This window comes from Sardina pilchardus, chromosome 15, assembly GCF_963854185.1.
Source record: "Sardina pilchardus chromosome 15, fSarPil1.1, whole genome shotgun sequence".
In the NCBI taxonomy this organism is placed as follows: Eukaryota; Metazoa; Chordata; class Actinopteri; order Clupeiformes; family Clupeidae; genus Sardina; species Sardina pilchardus.
This window is the reverse complement of record NC_085008.1, coordinates 30,178,389-30,195,562: the sequence shown is the minus strand read 5'-3', so window position 1 is coordinate 30,195,562 and position 17,174 is coordinate 30,178,389. Positions and strand designations below refer to the sequence as shown.

General features: G+C 42.4%; 2 protein-coding genes, 1 long non-coding RNA gene and 7 other non-coding genes across 10 annotated transcripts; all 10 read right to left on the bottom strand.

Annotated features, from left to right (window-relative positions):
- Positions 1-3,335: 3,335 nt before the first annotated feature.
- Positions 3,336-7,655, bottom strand: calr (calreticulin). The gene is made up of 9 exons (XM_062555916.1): positions 7,406-7,655; positions 6,806-6,907; positions 6,316-6,519; positions 5,893-5,987; positions 5,276-5,485; positions 4,709-4,822; positions 4,055-4,198; positions 3,732-3,824; positions 3,336-3,596 (listed from the first exon to the last, which is right to left on the bottom strand). Exons 1-9 carry the CDS (start codon positions 7,494-7,496, stop codon positions 3,387-3,389), a joined length of 1,263 nt encoding a protein of 420 aa, XP_062411900.1. The 5' UTR covers positions 7,497-7,655; the 3' UTR covers positions 3,336-3,386.
- Positions 7,656-7,992: 337 nt separating this feature from the next.
- tor3a (torsin family 3, member A) lies at positions 7,993-12,405 on the bottom strand. Its single transcript, XM_062556091.1, has 6 exons — positions 12,168-12,405; positions 11,755-11,877; positions 11,211-11,476; positions 10,368-10,543; positions 9,927-10,051; positions 7,993-9,580 (listed from the first exon to the last, which is right to left on the bottom strand). The coding sequence occupies exons 1-6, from the start codon at positions 12,331-12,333 to the stop codon at positions 9,333-9,335; spliced, it is 1,104 nt and encodes a 367-aa protein (XP_062412075.1). The 5' UTR covers positions 12,334-12,405; the 3' UTR covers positions 7,993-9,332.
- A 445-nt stretch (positions 12,406-12,850) lies between these two features.
- On the bottom strand, positions 12,851-16,441 carry LOC134101984 (uncharacterized). The gene is made up of 12 exons (XR_009941472.1): positions 15,846-16,441; positions 15,615-15,650; positions 15,382-15,410; positions 15,102-15,198; positions 14,877-14,915; positions 14,613-14,689; positions 14,321-14,392; positions 14,077-14,149; positions 13,814-13,864; positions 13,601-13,636; positions 13,351-13,429; positions 12,851-13,172 (listed from the first exon to the last, which is right to left on the bottom strand). It is a non-coding gene; the product is annotated as an uncharacterized LOC134101984 (long non-coding RNA).
- Positions 13,238-13,311, bottom strand: LOC134058365 (small nucleolar RNA SNORD47). Its single transcript, XR_009935010.1, has one exon. It is a non-coding gene; the product is annotated as a small nucleolar RNA SNORD47 (small nucleolar RNA).
- LOC134058364 (small nucleolar RNA SNORD47) lies at positions 13,493-13,565 on the bottom strand. Its single transcript, XR_009935009.1, has one exon. It is a non-coding gene; the product is annotated as a small nucleolar RNA SNORD47 (small nucleolar RNA).
- LOC134058368 (small nucleolar RNA snR60/Z15/Z230/Z193/J17) lies at positions 14,753-14,835 on the bottom strand. The gene has a single exon (XR_009935012.1). It is a non-coding gene; the product is annotated as a small nucleolar RNA snR60/Z15/Z230/Z193/J17 (small nucleolar RNA).
- On the bottom strand, positions 14,982-15,065 carry LOC134058369 (small nucleolar RNA snR60/Z15/Z230/Z193/J17). Its single transcript, XR_009935013.1, has one exon. It is a non-coding gene; the product is annotated as a small nucleolar RNA snR60/Z15/Z230/Z193/J17 (small nucleolar RNA).
- On the bottom strand, positions 15,266-15,346 carry LOC134058358 (small nucleolar RNA SNORD79). Its single transcript, XR_009935003.1, has one exon. It is a non-coding gene; the product is annotated as a small nucleolar RNA SNORD79 (small nucleolar RNA).
- On the bottom strand, positions 15,723-15,792 carry LOC134058381 (small nucleolar RNA SNORD75). The gene has a single exon (XR_009935025.1). It is a non-coding gene; the product is annotated as a small nucleolar RNA SNORD75 (small nucleolar RNA).
- Positions 15,973-16,054, bottom strand: LOC134058367 (small nucleolar RNA SNORD74). Its single transcript, XR_009935011.1, has one exon. It is a non-coding gene; the product is annotated as a small nucleolar RNA SNORD74 (small nucleolar RNA).
- Positions 16,442-17,174: the final 733 nt, after the last annotated feature.

Here is a 17,174-nt window from a genome sequence, read left to right as displayed (position 1 = left end):
TGCCACGGCAAGCCTGCTCGGCCCCCCTCAACCTTTAGATGTAAATAAAGTCCTCCGCACAGTTCTCTTACAAACGACTAAGCATACTCAAAGTAGATGCAAAGATTGTGACTGTTTGTCTTACAGTTGAGCTGAGAGGTCAGCTCTGTGCGCAAGACATTACAAAAAACGACAAAAGAAAAATGGAAACATTTAAACAGTAATACACTGAGTTTATCTCTGAAGCTGTTGAAGCTGTGTATTTGCACAGATTAGGCTCATTCTCTCACCTGAACTGACTTGAATAGGAACAGGAGGCCCAGCACTTGATGGTCCCTGTGCCTATTCTTCAGCACTCATCACTGTTAGTGTTTTTGCCTTTTTAAAAGCACATTTATGTTGAATAAGGCTTACCCCACTCCCCCTGACCCAATCCCGTCTCGACCCGTGTTGGTTTGCCTGTCTCTTGTCCCAGTTCTGGATCTGTGGTCAGTTATTATGGAGCCAGAGATCCCCTGTGGTGTAAAGTGAATGCAGAAACGAATTAATTATTCTCTTAGCTGATTGATCTTTTCTGTTTTGGCAAAGAGAGAGACATGGGTCGTGCACCAACTTCATCCCAATGGCTGCATGGCTTTGTTCAACAATCAGAACACTCACTCAAGCACACTAATAGACGCCATCTTAATTGCTTCGTCTCCTAAACTGGCCTTTCATTCACTTGATGGACTATGGTACATCTTTGCCATTCGACAATATGCTGATAAGTGAGAACTGCAACTGTCTAATCCGGTGAAACTTTGCGGCATGGTTATGGCAGCATCTTAGCTGAAGTTTTTTTTTTTGGGGGGGGGGGGGGGGGGGAATTATGCGTTTGGATCATATTGCCAAGTCTGAGAGCCAAGTTCCACTTCCATCCCACAGCTTAAAACCCAATGCCATCAATGTTGTTTCTCCTCTTGAGATCTTGAGATTATTTGTTGGCAGGGTTGTCTGTTTGGGATTCCACTGACTGCCCTGGTTGAACTAAATTGCTGTATGCTAGTGGAATCGCCTGTAGCAGTGGGTAATAAGCAGTATTTTGTCTTCAGACAGCAGTCCCAGCTGAACTAAGACAACTACATTAACTATGTCTCCACGCTCACGTTCGGCTCTCTGATCCCAGTATTCTAGCGTGCCTGACGACACTGTGAATCTTGAAACGAAGGGAACACAACATGGGATTCATCTCTGTCATCAGTAGTCTTCCTCTCATCTACTCCTCAGGCCTCTTATGCTTTGAGTTCTTCTGAAAATTGAATGCCTCCTTTTCGCTGCACCTTTAAGTCATTGCCTTGATCCCGCAAAAGACCCCATGAACGTGCATTAACTATAGGTTATAACTCACAATAATTTTCTTTCATTTTGCTGGTCTTGAGTCCAAGTTGTTTTTAAGCACTGTTTTTAAATGACATACCCAATTTTCGTCGGAATGTGGTACATGTAGTACATAAGTCTTCATTCACAACAGTGGAAACTGGGGATTGAACACAATTGAACTTTACTAAATATGTGGCATGGGGAAAGCCCCACATCAAGCACAGTCAAGAACCACTCCAGGGCCAATATTCAACAGTATAATTTTTTTTGTGTTTTGCATTATTATTATGGGCAATATGGTATGCACATTATTTAGTGGTTGAGAATATATATATATAAATGTTCAAAACTGTTTTATTGTCCATCATCCTTCCCATTTGATAATCTCACAGAATAATGGATGGGTTGTGTGTGTGACAAAGACTGGTGGAGACGGCACCACATGCTTCTCAGCCTTCTGGCTCCCTCTAGTGGTAAAATGGGGAACTGTCTGCTGCACCAATGCAGACTGACTTGATCTTGCACACAGCCACCACAGGATGTGGCAGACAAAACAGAAAGGTGCTGCATTAGCCCATGGTTGTTAGCATGTCAGTATATTTAGACTAATTCTCTATCACAATACATTATATACCAAATTGAGTGCACACATTTAAGTTGGATGGTAAAATAGATCATTTGAGATCCACATTTTTATGCCCTTGACAGCAGCCTGTGACTGCATCACTCTACATCAAATCTCATACACACACTTGCCATCATTAAAAGACACAGAATAGCATCTTTTTAAAATTTTATTATTGGACAGTTACTTTACAGTACGCGCTCAACGCACTGAATCCCTCTCCACCTCGTACAGTTAATGCAATGAGCTTACTTCCCTATGCAAACGCAAAATAGTACAAAATAGATCTCCAAAACAAACTAACAGACAAACAAAAACAAACCAAAAGTTCCTGTGTCGCTGGGTGGACTGTGAATGAGTGCAGCAGTGCATATTCAGGTCAGAATCAGAACAGAGCTCAGAGAAAACAAAGGAGAGGAAAGGATGGTGTTTGAAGAGAAACAAACAGGTTGTGGAGAAGACACCCGAAGTTAACCGTCCTAAACAGCGAGCTTGCGTCGCTCCGCCGATGGTGCATGTGGAGGGGCAAGAGCTGACATTCTCTGAGAAAGGGTAAGTTGAGACTTACCTCATTTAAACTATGAGAAAGCGACACATGAATTTACCCAAGTGTACTCACTGGTTACCTAGTTAGACTGCCAACACCAGGCACAGGCATGATCCTTTTTTGTAATTTGAGTAAAAAACCTTAATTATGTTATAAAAAGTTTGATGACCCATATATGCAAGCAGGTATATGGCACTATAGCCACAGGCTAGCTAACATAGCAAGCTAGGGCCCTGCTATTTTCAGACAGGATCGACAGATTAACACACATGATGTGAGATCAACAATGAGGTATAAGAAGTGTCTTAGATGCTAGAGCAAATAATGAACAATGTCCATTTGACATACAGCAAATGTGTCTGTGGGAGTTTCAGTAAATACACAGAAATCGTTCTAACACCCACCTGAATGAAATCGAGTATTCTTAATTAGGTGAAGTGTTATTTCACTTTGCCTCTTCATTCACTACTCTTCTTGTCTCTGCCTCAAACCACCGTCCCACCTCTTTATTCAGATGATCACTGAGTTAAATTCCTTGATTGACAAATTTAAAGTTACATATATTTAAATAGAATTTGCTGAAACCAACCACACACAAAAAAAACAAACAAACAAACAAAAAACAGAAACAAAACAAAAAAAACAAAAAGAAATGACAAAATAAAACAATCACTAGAACCAAATCCAACGAGTCAACCCAAGCCCATGTCCTCCCAAAAATGGCCGTCGTTAGTAAAAGGAATGTCCAGCACAGTGTGGTTCTCTGCCGTACCCAGCCCCACCAAAAACGCCCCCCACCCCAACCCAACCCCACCCTCAGCCACCCACCCAGTTCCCCCTCAGTGGGCCGTTTCTTCACCAGTCCCTAGGCCCACTTTATAGCTCATCCTTCAGTTGAGAGTCTGTGTCTTCCTCCTTGTCGTCCTCCTCCTCCTCTTCTTCCTCCTCTTCTTCCTCCTCCTCTTCCTCTTCCTTCTCCTCCTCCTCCTCCTCATCCTTGGTCTCCTCCTTCCTCTTCTGCTCCTCCTCCTCACGCTTTTTCCGGTCCTCCTCTTCCTGGGACTCCTTCATCTTCTTCTCTGGGCCCTGTTATGCAAAGGGTGAAATTTGTAAACACATGCATGAATTCTCAGAGAATCTAAAGGATAGAGGAAATGATAGTAGTAGTGATAATCATCTTCTTTCTCTAACTTTCAAGCTACTCTGTGCCCTCAAGCTTACCTTGGTTGCTCCCCACGTCTCATCTCCAACCTCCTCTGCCAGCTTGGGGTCATTGGTGATGAGGAAGTTGTCAAAGATGGTGCCAGACTTTACCTGTGGGGTTACAGCAAATCAAAAGACCATCACTTTCATATTAAAGAAAAATCAGTGAAGCGCTTATCCTCTTATCAAGCATGCCTCACCTTTGGTACCTTTGGGAAATTGCCATTAGCCTTTGACTAGTATTCGTATTCATCCCCTACACGAGAACTAGCATGCAGTCACCATGTCATAACCACACTCTTCTGGGATAAAATCAAAGTCTTGGGCCCAAGTGATCTCACCTGCCAAAGGTCCAGTCCAATAACTCCGATGCTGTCGTATTTGTAGATCTCAGGGTCAGCGGTGTACTCAGGGTTGTCCATCTCGGGGTGGACCCATTTACCCTTGTAAGCTGGGTTATCAATCTGTTTGGGCTTCCATTCACCCTTTAAGAAGAAGAAACGGACAGGGAGGTGAGGTCTTGGTCAGATTATCAGAACAGCAAACAAACCCGTTGGCTTCTGCTCTACAACTCTGGGTGTGCTGTTAACAAACATAACAGCCAATTCATGGCCACATAGCTAGGACTTTCAGAGGGTGTCCTGCCACCATCACTCACATGTGCTGGACTTCACTGCTCTGTCAGGTATGGTTACCGAATACCCACCCATTAAAAATAAGAGGTGAAAAAGTCCAGCTTCAGAAAGTAGAAGTTCTACCACATATCTGTGCCAACCTTTCATTTAAACCAGCTGATTTGAATGATCACAACTCTTCAGCCAGGTAGAGCAGCCAATGGGTGAGATCACCTGTGTTAAGTGCACAGGTAGATCTACCACATGGTTGAACTTTTACATTCTGAAGCTGGACTTATCCACCTCGGAAAAACAAAATAAAACTACATGTACGTAGACCTGGCGCTGAATGAAAATCAATAAAACCGTGTGGTTCCACACCTTGTACTCGGGGTTGGTGATCATGGGGGGCTCCCACTCTCCGTCCATCTCGTCATCCCAGTCGTCGGGCTTCTTGGCATCAGGATCAGGGATGTTCTCAGCCTTGTCCCAGTCCTGAACCAGAGCAAGAGGAAAAACATACAACATTAAATCAAACACCCTTGACACTGGCACTGACGCTATAACAACCCTACAATTCCATCAACATTATTCAGAGGGAGATTTACAGCCAAGGGAAGATTGTGTGCGTCTTCAATGGAGTTATGAAGACATAACTGATCTCCTTTGGCCCATAGCTTTACAGAAGGTGTAAAAAACAAATGAAACACCATCTGCACAGATGTGAGAATGTACAGTAAGTGTGTGTATCTGTCAGAATGAGTATGAGAGAGAGCAAGCGAGCAATCTAATAGTAATAAAGCTATAGTAACAGAGAGTACATGAATGGGGTGTGTGTATATTTGTGTGTGTGTATGAGAGAGCAACTGAATAGAGCACATGAATGGGGGGTGTGTGTGTATGGGTGCGTGAATGAGAAAGAGGGAGAGTCTCTGAGAAGCAGCTGACCTCGGGCTTGGTGTCATCGGGGTCGTCGATCTTCTCCCTCTCGTCCCAGTCGTCGGGCTTCTTGGCCTCGGGGTCCTTGACCTTCTTGGGTGGCAGGAAGTCCCAGTCCTCCTCCAGGCTGCCGGACTCGACCTTCTTGTTGTCGATCTTTACCTCGTAGGTGTTGTCTGGGTTGACCACCAGAGTGTACAGGTGGGTGTACTCATCATCCTAGAGAGAGGCGTCAGAGAAATACTCAGGTATTAGATGAGTTTTAAGGTCATTTCTCTGGAGATCGCCAAAAATAGCTCACTGGCAACTTCATAAAGTGATTAAAGCCTTGAATCTGTTCACTGGAATGATTGTACTGTTCACTGTAATTTCCTAGGCTTACACTCTCCTTATCGAAACAACAATGGAAAACAATGATTAAGGGAACAGCCAAAAACAGACTGACAGGCAGGCGGACTTGTGTTATGCTGTGATCTTAAGTTCAAAGCTAAGTCTTGGGATATGGATGTAATAATGTTTACAGAAAACCCTCTGCCTTTTCACCACAAACAAACAACTTCAGGTCTTGTGTCATCTTGATATTCAGCTGCACATGTTTTTACTGTCAAGACTGTAAGCAGTCTCACCTTGCATCTGATGTCTTTGTTGATCAAGTGGTTTTTGCCCTTGTAGTTAAAGATCACATGAACCTTCTTAGTTCCAGGGCCACAGATGTCAGGTCCTAGAGACATTTCAGAATGAAAGATTAATTCCAGACAGAAGTCTAAAGCAGAGGGAAACTGATTCATATTTTGAGGATTAAAACTGGCAAATGGCATCAAGTCTTACGGTCCTGCAAGTGTGAATACAATTACAGTGCAAAAATGAGTATAACTTCTGAAAGTTACAGTCAAGAAACATTTATCTAATCCCTGGCTAAGATTCACACGTCTGCTTATGAAGTTACGTGATTAACACCATGGGCATGTCATAATGCCCCCAGAGCCCTTGAGAACACAACACACAGGGCCAGTCAGGGAGGGTGCAGGGAACAGTGCGCAGACATTTACCGAACATGATGTTGTACTCAGAATCTCCATGCATCTCCTCCTGCTTCAGGCTGGAGGGGAAGAGCTTGATGTAGCCACCACCACAGTCAATGTTTTGCTCATGCTTCACTGTGAACTGGATGACCAGTGGCTCGCCCTTGTTGCTGAAGTCGTCGAAGCGGGCGGAGAGGGAGTAGAAGCGGGCGTCCTGGCTGGACTGGAGGCCTTTAAGGGCAAACAACGTAATGAATACAATACTCTTTTGAATTCAGCTTTGCCGTTAAGCTCGTCACAGTTGAAATGAGAATGTCTTGGCTTAGGCATACTTGTGCATACACTGGCTTGGCTGTGCCACTATGGTGTGGCAGCAAGGATAATAAGATAACCAATGTTGTGTCACAAAAATGAACAATTGTTCAGTACTAATGTGGGTGCATCAGATTTTTCTTCTAGTCAATTATCACTGTTTTCAATTGCCCAATTTCTCTTGTATTGTCATAAACAAACTCACCTTTATCCTTCTCAGAGTCACCATAGAATTTCCCAGCAGAAAGAACGAACTTTCCATAGTCGGATTTGTGTTTGGACTCAATCCATCGGCTCTCCCAGCCATCTACAACAGACAAATAGCACAGCTGCTGGTTAGGACTTGTAGTGAAATCATGTGTCCTGGGCTTTCTCGAAAACCTAAAGACTAGGAGGACGTGCTTTAAGGAGGAAGGGCCGTGTGTGTGAGAGTGAACTGATGTTATGTAGAATAGATTAAAAAAAAAATAACAGCTTAGGGGTTTACAGGCTCTGATGTGCACATTTAATTGCAAAAAATATATAGATATATACTTAGAACATCTATAAACGTTTACGGGTTGTAACCACACAGATTGACACTGTTCGGGCCCCCCGAGTGGGACAGACAGGCTGACATTAGCTAAGCTAACATGAACGCAGTAACGTTATATCGATGCTGAATCTAGCCGACAAGACAGCCAGTACGAAGACACATGAGCTAACCAATCCGTTTAACATTTACAATCATATCATCTTCGCTAAATGACAGTGTTAAAGAAGTATTTCGTTGCTTAACAAAAATATAAGGTATGCTAGAACTTACCATCTTCAAACTGTTCTCGGAGATACACAGATGATTCTGCAGCTATCAAAGCCGCAGAAATGGCTATGACCAGCAAGGATAACGTGGTCATGTTCACTCTATGAAACCACTATTGAAAGCGATGTAAATATTTGAATGAAATCGGTCTCTAACATGTATTGCAAACACATGCACGAAACCCAGCTCCTAATTTCCCAAAGCGTGAGTTGGAATCAATCGCCTTTACAGTTCTCACTGGTAAGGGCTCTCCTCTCCTCTCAGAACAGATGTCTGCTTCTCATTGGTCAGTAGCTACAGGAGACGCCAGTGCCGACTCCAGCCAATCACAGATGAGTTGTTTGGACCAATGTAAGCCGACCACGCGTTTGGCTGACACATTGGTCTACGCGCCTATCCATCCATTGCAGAGGGACGATGAGGCTGCAACACTTATTGGGATTACTGGGATTCAAAATCAGTCGATGCATTGAACGAGCCATACCAATCAGACTACCAATGCTTGACGCAAAACCACATAGAAACACTTTGAATTTTACATGAAAAGCACACTGTAGTGTACAGCAACTGGACAACTCACCAGCCTCATTTATTTCTCTTTATCCTCACATGTATCCACACCTACCCCTTGATAATTCACAGTAGGACCAACGCCATGAAAATCAGATGTCCGTGGCTCTTGATACAAAGCTTAATAAAACAAGGAATTAAAAAAAGATCCCCTAGTTCCGTCTCATTTCAAGTCCACAACAACAACAAAAAAAGCCAGCAATGGCACACTGATACCCAATGACAGAAAAAAACATTAAGGTAATGAGATAATATTACACATTTTACTTTTTCATAATTGTATCATATAAATGTCAATGTGGGCTAACGCCTCTCTTCATTGGAATAATTGAATACTAATAAGCCCATTTCCCAATTATATTGAATACATCATGCAAAGTTTAAGGTTTGTTACAGGACTTAAAAGACCTTTCGGGCTAAAGCTGCCATGATTTTAATTGCGGTGATCCAAGTTAAGGTGTAATAAAATCATAAAAATGACAAGAGTGACAAATATATCCCACCAAAAAGCATCCCAAATGCTTGCAAACATGTACTGTAAGTAAAACATGCATTTAAGTGCACTGAAATGGGCAAATACACAACTAAAGTCACCATTCAAAGCTTAACTGACATTAAATTCTGGAGACACAAACAAAAACAATAGGACACTCACAATAACGTTGATATGATTACATCAGGGCTTTTTTGCAAAGTCTGACCTCCATTTGAGAAATTGCCCTTCAGGGATAAATAAAGTTTTTTGAATTGTATCCAGTGTATGAAAAAAACACAGCGTCCTGCATTCAGGGATTATGTAACACCCTTTGGCACAAGTTGAACTCAACATGTACTGAGACAACCACATAATGAAAAGAACACAAATGCAACAGTGGTAATGTTCACCTAGCAGGTATAGTTCTGTGTACAAAAAGTATACCATGTCAAATAACAGCTTATGTAAACAAAGTGATGGTAAACTGTTCAGTTCAATGCTCTCATTCAGTAGGACACCAATACTATGAGTCTTTAGAAGAAGCAACAGCATTGCAGTGAATGCTGAGTTTGACCGTATAAAAAGATAAATATATAAAGTAAAATTACATTAAACCTCTTATTCATATCGCAAAGTGCTTATGGTTAAAAGCCTACACAATGACAATTGAACAAACTCAGTAGTGTTACAATGAAGGCGAAAAAAGTGACTAAAACTCTCACGGGATTCGAACCAGACTCCCCATCACTCTGTTCATTGGCAGTGGGTAATCGGGGATTCACATGTCCAACAGCTATTAGGCTGGTCTTGTGTTGAAATTGAGCGGTCAACTACAACCCCAATACCTCGAGGTAATGTTTCTTTGGGCTGTATCGAGGCGCTCAATCAGGGCAGAAAGAAATTGATTCTTTGTGGAATGGACTTGCAGCCCTGTGCTGAGAACAGTTTCTCCTCCTTGGGCACGTACAGCATGGCCTTAGCCACCTCGTCCAGCGTGGCCTCTGTAGGCTGGATGCCTCGTGCCAGATAGGCGTCCCGGGCACAGCGCTTGACATGGCGGTACTCTAACGGCAGGAAGGGCACGAAGAAGTCAATCAGATGGCCTGACAACAGTTGACTCTGGGCAAAACCACCTATAAAGAGATTGGGAAAATGTTTAGTTAAGTTAATAGCGTGTCAGTAAAATGCACTTCAAAGCTAACATGTGATTTATCCTGCTATTGGAAATGCTACGTGGAAATGAAAATCAAAGGGAAATGGAATACATCTTTTTAGAAAAAAAAAGAAAAAAAGTTGTTTCCGACAGTCAAAATCTACTCAATTAAAAAAAAAAAGATATCAAATCAATGTAGTAATGAATAACACTCTGTACAAGTGACGTCACAGCTTACAATATAGAAGCCATTCCTAAAAACAGATCATATTCAAATGGTATGTCTTTGTTAGAGATATGCAGGTACAGACAGCGGTATTGATCACCTTGTGCCTCCATTGCATCTGCACGTAGCCGGTGTTCAAGATCCTCCATTCCAATGTCCTCTCGGTTCTGGCCAGAGTGCCAAAAGTCCAGTGCCACTTCATTAATGGCTGCTCCACCGATGTTACTATAAAGCACGGGTCACACCCAAGAAATCAAATGGATTACATTGTACACACAATAGACCAAAAATAAAGGGAAATAAAGCAGGAGATTAACTAAATTAAGAAAAATAACTTAAATAAGTGAGTCTACAGTGGTTTGTATCGGTGATATGACCATTGGAGATTGAAATTGGCACACACATATCCAATGCTTGCTCTGAATCACAAACTCATTGTAACTCTGTAAGTTAGTCTTGTAGACAGAGACTTAGATGCATGCATCTGGCTCTCCATATGTGAGCTGTGTCTACCAAAGTGACCCAGGGAGACCCAACCAACCTAAGGAAGAGGAATATGGCCCTCCTGTAGTTCACCCCATCCACATTGTCGTAGTGATCCATGTAGGGCTTGATGGCGTCGATGAGGCCCGGGTGCAGCTTCTCGGCCTCGTCAAAGATGAACAGTGTCTGAGGGCAGCGCAGCACCATGTCTCTGATTGCCTCCCGAAGCTGACCCTGATACAAAAAGAGCCCGCTTTTAGCCTATGCACTAAGACACCTGAATGTAGGACAGAGTTTCATAATGGACATTGACAATGGGTAAACCTGTAATTAACATACAACACCACCGTTTTCATTTTCAAAATCCGTATCTGAACAGGGATTCATCTGAAAGCAGACACAGTTAGCCTTCCTCATTTAATCTTTATTGACTAAAATCACAGACAGGCAGAAGTAGACTTCATAAATAAAACAGTGGCCCTCTGTGATAACTAATTCATTCAAAGCTCAATGTTGCATCATCTATAATTATGTAAAATTTAGTAGTCACTTTCCACAGAATTTTTGGCGTCATGTTTTTGGATCAATGACAGGTTAGAGTCCATGCACAAATGCACATGGCTGGTGGATTTCTGCCACAAAATGTTCTGTGATTTGTCTGTATTACGAGCAGATTGTGCAACTGTATCAAAGAGTGAGTAAAATGTTGCAACTTGCTCACGTAGCATGGGCAGGTCATGACATGGGGCATGCTGCCCATCCCGTCCACTGCCCTCGATAACCCCCACCTGTCCCAGCTGCTTGCTTAGATCGTTCTGATGTTACTCACGTCTTACTCAAAAAGCTTCTAACTAACAAAAGCATCCCTGAGATGATTATGATAACTATTCGGCCGACCAACCTTGTATACGTCCACAAGTCTGACGTGAGGGAAATGGAACGGGGCGATGAACAGACGCACACACTCGCTCTTCACCCCATCACGATACAGGTTGTCTGCCACTATTCGGGCCACAAAGTTCTTACCGGTACCAGACCAGCCATGGAAGGAGAGGGTGAGGGGCTTATTGGAGTCTGGGTTTTCTATGAAGCCCTGCACAGCTTTCAAAACCACTGCTTGGGCCAGGTGCTGCCCATGAAGCTTTTGCTGGAGGTCTCTGGCTAGTCCTGGACACAGTGACACACACACAATGAAAAAATAATAATTAAAAAAACATTTATAATAATATTACATTATTGCAGATGTAATATAATTTATAATTAAAAACAACAAAAAAGCCTTATAATTGCCAGTTACATGACAAATGAAACTAGTATCTAATAGTACAAGCACATTTTATGATTACAATTCATTATACATTATTTTGTCAACCATCAGACTAGATAGAATAACAGTTCAGGACGGCTGTGGAGAACCACATATATCTGTTCTGTATTGGCCATACCTGTGATATTATTTGTAATCCGACAGTCCCCGGACTCGCAACACTGTCCCAGACTACAGTACCATTCATTGACCATACGAATATAATCTTGTGGGAATCCCGGCCACAGATCCCTGGCTGGAACTATGGAGAAGAAGTGAATCTAGTCATTACACTTGAAAAGACATAACAAATGCATAACAGGAGCATTCGGAGCTAAAGGAAACATTGTGGCATATGTCGCCTGCAAGTCATGCCAAAAATTAAACTTAACATTGCAGTCAAAATATACTGGGTTGCAAACTGATCTCAACAGTCGTTTCAAATGATAAATCTGAGAGTACCGTTACAACCAGCTAAGGTAGCCTATATCACGTTGTCACTTCACTATTTTTCTCCAAACACTTTCATACTGCAGAAACGACATAGCCTACCTTGCTGGGTCGCATCATCTTGATTTGGCTGGCATTCCCCCTCCCAGATATTACAATAAATGTAATTGAAATAGTACGTAGAAACGTTCGATATGCTATCGAAATGGAAGAAGTCTGCCTTCACTGATAAAGCCCACAATACGGGCAACAATTTTAAGAGAAACATTAGTGCCAGATATGAGGATCACCTATTCACAAAACACATTAATCGAGGTAGGGTACCCTGAACAGTTGGGGATGCCCGTTCATACATTGCACCACCAGCCCATCTGACGGGGCTTCGTTTATAAGAGCGTGAGGAAACGCTAGTTTGAGATTGACGTCATATCCGGCGGTGCAGGATACAACCATATTCAGAAGCTAAGGATTTCGACATTATATTCGTCTGGCACGCTTTCCTACAAGAAATTAGACTAGTTCTACGTTGAATTATGCAGCATCTGTACCACCAAACTATTTGCACTCTAACGAACGTGTGATTTTTGGCCCCTACTCAAGGCTTGAAAGCAGCCTAGCCTTATGTTGTACAACATTGGTGTCATTTCCATTTATGAATATAGACTTGCCTAGACTAATGCAGGGAACGCCGAAGGCCTTAAAATTACAAGTCAGTTTACAAACTAAACAGGGAAGCTTTCATTTATGAATGTCTGTTGATCCTACATTAACACACATACACAATATGAGTTCAAAAGCTTTTATTCAGAAAAATATTTGAACACGTTTGAAACTCATGCACCAAATGGCAAATACAGCATTTATGTTGCTTTTTTCAGCTCCTGCAAGCACTCTGCTTTACATCATGCCTCAATCACCATTGGCTGCCATGCAAAGTGCCTAACTGCTCATCAGGAACACTGGGGTTAAGATTCTTGCTCAAGGACTTTGAAAAGGGTCAGGAAGAGTTGGGCTCCAACTGGCGTTCCAGTTGCTGGACGACTACCTCCTTTGCCAACGCCGCCCCGCTTAATCCTCCTCAGCCATCGATTTGCATGGAGGTCACACCTGCCAATGACAGACTTTTTAAAAACTCAAAATACTCCAAGCTGAAAGCACAGGGAAGTACAGCCAACCTCAGAAAAATAATGGAACGGAAGGGGTATAATCAGCAGATTCATTTGGCAGAATCTTTACATCACAGGCAGGCAGACACAGACACTTAAATGAACTGTTAAGTGCTTACCTTCAGTTGGCCCATCTTCTGAAGCCTCCAGGATACTGTAGCAAGATGGAGAACCATTGTCAAGGTAACGTAGCCAGACCTGCCAATGAGAAGTCTTTAAATAACTCAAAATACTTCAAGCTCAAGGCAAAGTGGTATGGACAACCTCAGAAAATAATGGAACGGAAGGGGTATAATCAGTTGATTCATTTGGCAGAATCTTTACATCACAGGCCGACAGAAACTTAAGTGGCCTGATAGCTGTGCTTACCTTCAGTTGGTTTAGTCTTCTGCAGTCACTAGGATACTGTAACAAGATCGAAAAATCTTTGTCAAGCTAATCAAATGAGCAGTTGTATGAAGTTAAACTGTGAGGGTGTCTCAGTTATAAGGATGTCCACATTAAAATTCAGGTCAGACATTTGTTATATCACTGAACCCAAGACATTCTCCACCAGTACAGAAGTGTGGCATTTATACAAACCTGCAAAATCCAACAAGGTCGACAACTGGACACAAGGTTTTAGGCGGCACCCTATGGGAAGACAGGGGGGGGAGATTAGATTCCAGACATGGGCCATTGGCCGTCCAAATCACTAACATGGACCAGGTCAGACAGAGCTAATAAATTAGACTTCACGGGAAAGTCAGTACGAGGAATAGAAGCATCATTCACGGTCTAGTAGGATTAGGTTCTGCAGTCTAGACCACTACATACCGAAGTGGAATACGTCACATATCACTTACCTCTCAGAACACAAGCTGGGCTAACTCAGTCTTCGATGCCCTTACGGGCAGATGGTACAGGAACATGGCTGGGCTAAGAAAGAGCGAGAACATTAGTAACTTCCAACACTAGTCAGATTCAGCAACAAGACAATGCAACCTGAATCAGTAACTCAAGGTATCCTCAAAGAGATCAGAGACCTGATTCGGAATCATCCTTTTCAGATTGCACCCATTAGAAGCTAGAACAAAGTGCCTTAATTACCTGTGGTTCCATGCAACTCAGGGCAGACATGGGGGCCCCCCCTCGCCATTCCAATAAGTCCTTCACCAAGGCCTACAAAAGATACTCCACGTTAGACCAAGTACAGGACCAGTAGACATGACTGGGCTAAGAAAATGAGAACGTTAGCAACACAACACTAGTCAGATTCGGCAAAAAGACAATGCAACCTGAATCAGTTAACTCCAGGTATCCTCAAAGAGATCAGAGACCTGATTCGGAATCATCCTTTTCAGATTGCACCCATGAGGCTAGAACAAAGTGCATTATTTACCTGTGGTTCTAGTCATGCAACTCAGGGTAGACATGCCCCACACCCTCTCGCCATTCCATGAGGTCCTTCACCAAGGCCTACAAAAGATACTCCACGTTAGACCAATTTAAAGCCAATTACAGCGTAGTACTGCCAATACAACAATACATCAGCTAGGAGCGAAAGACAATGCTCTGGTTCGTCACAGTAAATCAGCTGAACTATGCGGTCATCACTGTATTGCTGGGAGCTGCTATACAACATTATATAATTTTCAATACTCACCATTAACATGGATTCAGCAAGGGATCTGCCACAAGCATCCTGCAAAATAAGCACATTCAGAAGTCAAGTACCTCTAACGGCAATAGCAAAGAGCACAATATTGTAGTGATACTTCAGATAGGAGCGAAAGACAATGCTCTTGGTTCGTCATGGTAAATAAGCTGAACTATGCGGTCATCATTGTACCAACAGTACACCTAGCAGTGGGTGAATGCCACAACTTACCAAATGTAGACATTGAGCCTGCACCACTGGTTCAGATGAGCTGCAATGTTGCAAGTGCTCAACCATTCAAGGTAAGCATTATTCCCCTAATCAGCACCTGTTTGGACACAGTACATGGAACTTAGAATGCAACATGGAAGTGCACAGCAAAGGACACATCTTGATGCTGTTTCAGATAAAGATTCTCTTTCACTCTTATTCAGAGAGATTCCCAATGTTTTTAAACAAATCATCATAATACAGCAAGTCAAATGGAACTCAATCATAGGAGATGGCTTACCAGTGGGACAAAAGATGCAGAGGCTTCACCTAGTAGAGGGAAAGAAACAATGAATAAATGTAATCTTCATTTGAGATTCTAAATTGTTTGAATTCATTACTGTGCCTCAGGAACACAAATGTGGTTATTATTCATCATACTTTCTCAAGAGTAGCAAATAGGAGTCATCATAGCAGCACAGCATAAGCCATCAAAGTTCATTAAACATAGCTATTCAATATAGCAATAACTACCTGTATGTGGATGATCCATGACGAATTGTAGCCAGGCTACCAAGAAAGGAAAGAATACGTGTGAAACAAAGGCAAAGGAATATTCACATAATCAATTATTGACCAGAAGACCTCAGAATGTAAAGTGCTCAGAAATCACTTCTGTCCACTACTCTTATACATGTGCTCATCATTGGTAGAAGCAGTTACTGCTTACATTAGACAAGCCAGAAGAAAATGCAAATGTCTTACCAGCAGTCTAGTCAATCAGGCCGATGTATCGTTTGGACTCTGTAAGGGAAAGAGAGACAGATCAGGTCGTTAGCCAAAAGCTAACGGTTTTAGACAGCTATTGAAGCACGCTAGTAGCTATTGAGGCCCACGCTAGTCAGAAAAGTTGGCATTCATCAATTTTAATCAGATGTCCCTACCAACATAATTTTCATCATAAAGATGCATGGGTAGCAGCCCCTAGATCACATTAACTGTTGTATTTAGTATTTGCATGGTCACTTTACACCCCAAGTAGTGTTAAACATTGCAATGAGTCAGCTGCTAAAGTCAGTCATAGCGGAATAGCAATCAGTACTAACGATTATACCTAGGTTAGAAAAGACGGCAAAACAAAGTTGACTCATATGAAAAACACATCAAACCTTCAACAATTTAAACCACAACGTTACAGTACGTAAATAGCAAACGCTAATTTAAAATCTCAACGACTACGTTTAGTTAACACTAGGCTAAGGCTGGCCATCCGCGTGGCCGGTACACACGTGGTAATGAAGGTTGACGATTTATATTGAGAAACCCCTTTCAAAAGCTTTCTATCACAATGCAAACGATGAGATACTTTTGCAACAGTTTTGAAAAGACCAAAGTACTACAAGGTGGTAAAACCATACATTATCAGACAGGGCTAACTACAACCACAACTTTTCACTTACCGAAGAAGGTGCCGAATGAGACTGATCAACGGGTGGAGTTAGCTTTTATATTGTCAAAGCGCATTGGCTTATGGGATAGATATGCCTTGCCGCGTTGCATCTTGGGAGGTTCGCCTGGCCTGCATGAGTCTCTTTTAAACACCAGATGGCGACAATGTCTCATAGCTTAGCGCCCTATAGCTCTTTGCAGAGCCAGAGCCGTTTAATGGCCTTCAATATCAGGCTTTGTACAGATGTGTACAGTAAAAGTAATACCAATATGTGTTGATTCTACGTGTGCAGGTGACTCACTAATATATCTCTGAAGTTCGCCTACAAAAAAGCTACCATCTTTGCCCAAATAAGGAGATCAGGTATCTTGAGATTTTTTTTCTATGGGAAAACAACATGGGGATTTTGAATTTTCGCACCAGTTAAACTCTCACGGGGACTCAGAAATTGGAAATACAGACGTTTTGCGCTACAAAGTTTTGACCTCTGCCTTCAAGTATATGTAACTTGCCATAGGCAGTTAGCTTCAATTAACACATGGAACTCCTTATATGGGCAAAGATGACAGCTTTGGGCCCTTTTTGTAGGCGAACTTCAGAGGTCTATCAGCTTATCGTTGCCTCTCATTCAGCGTCTATACGTC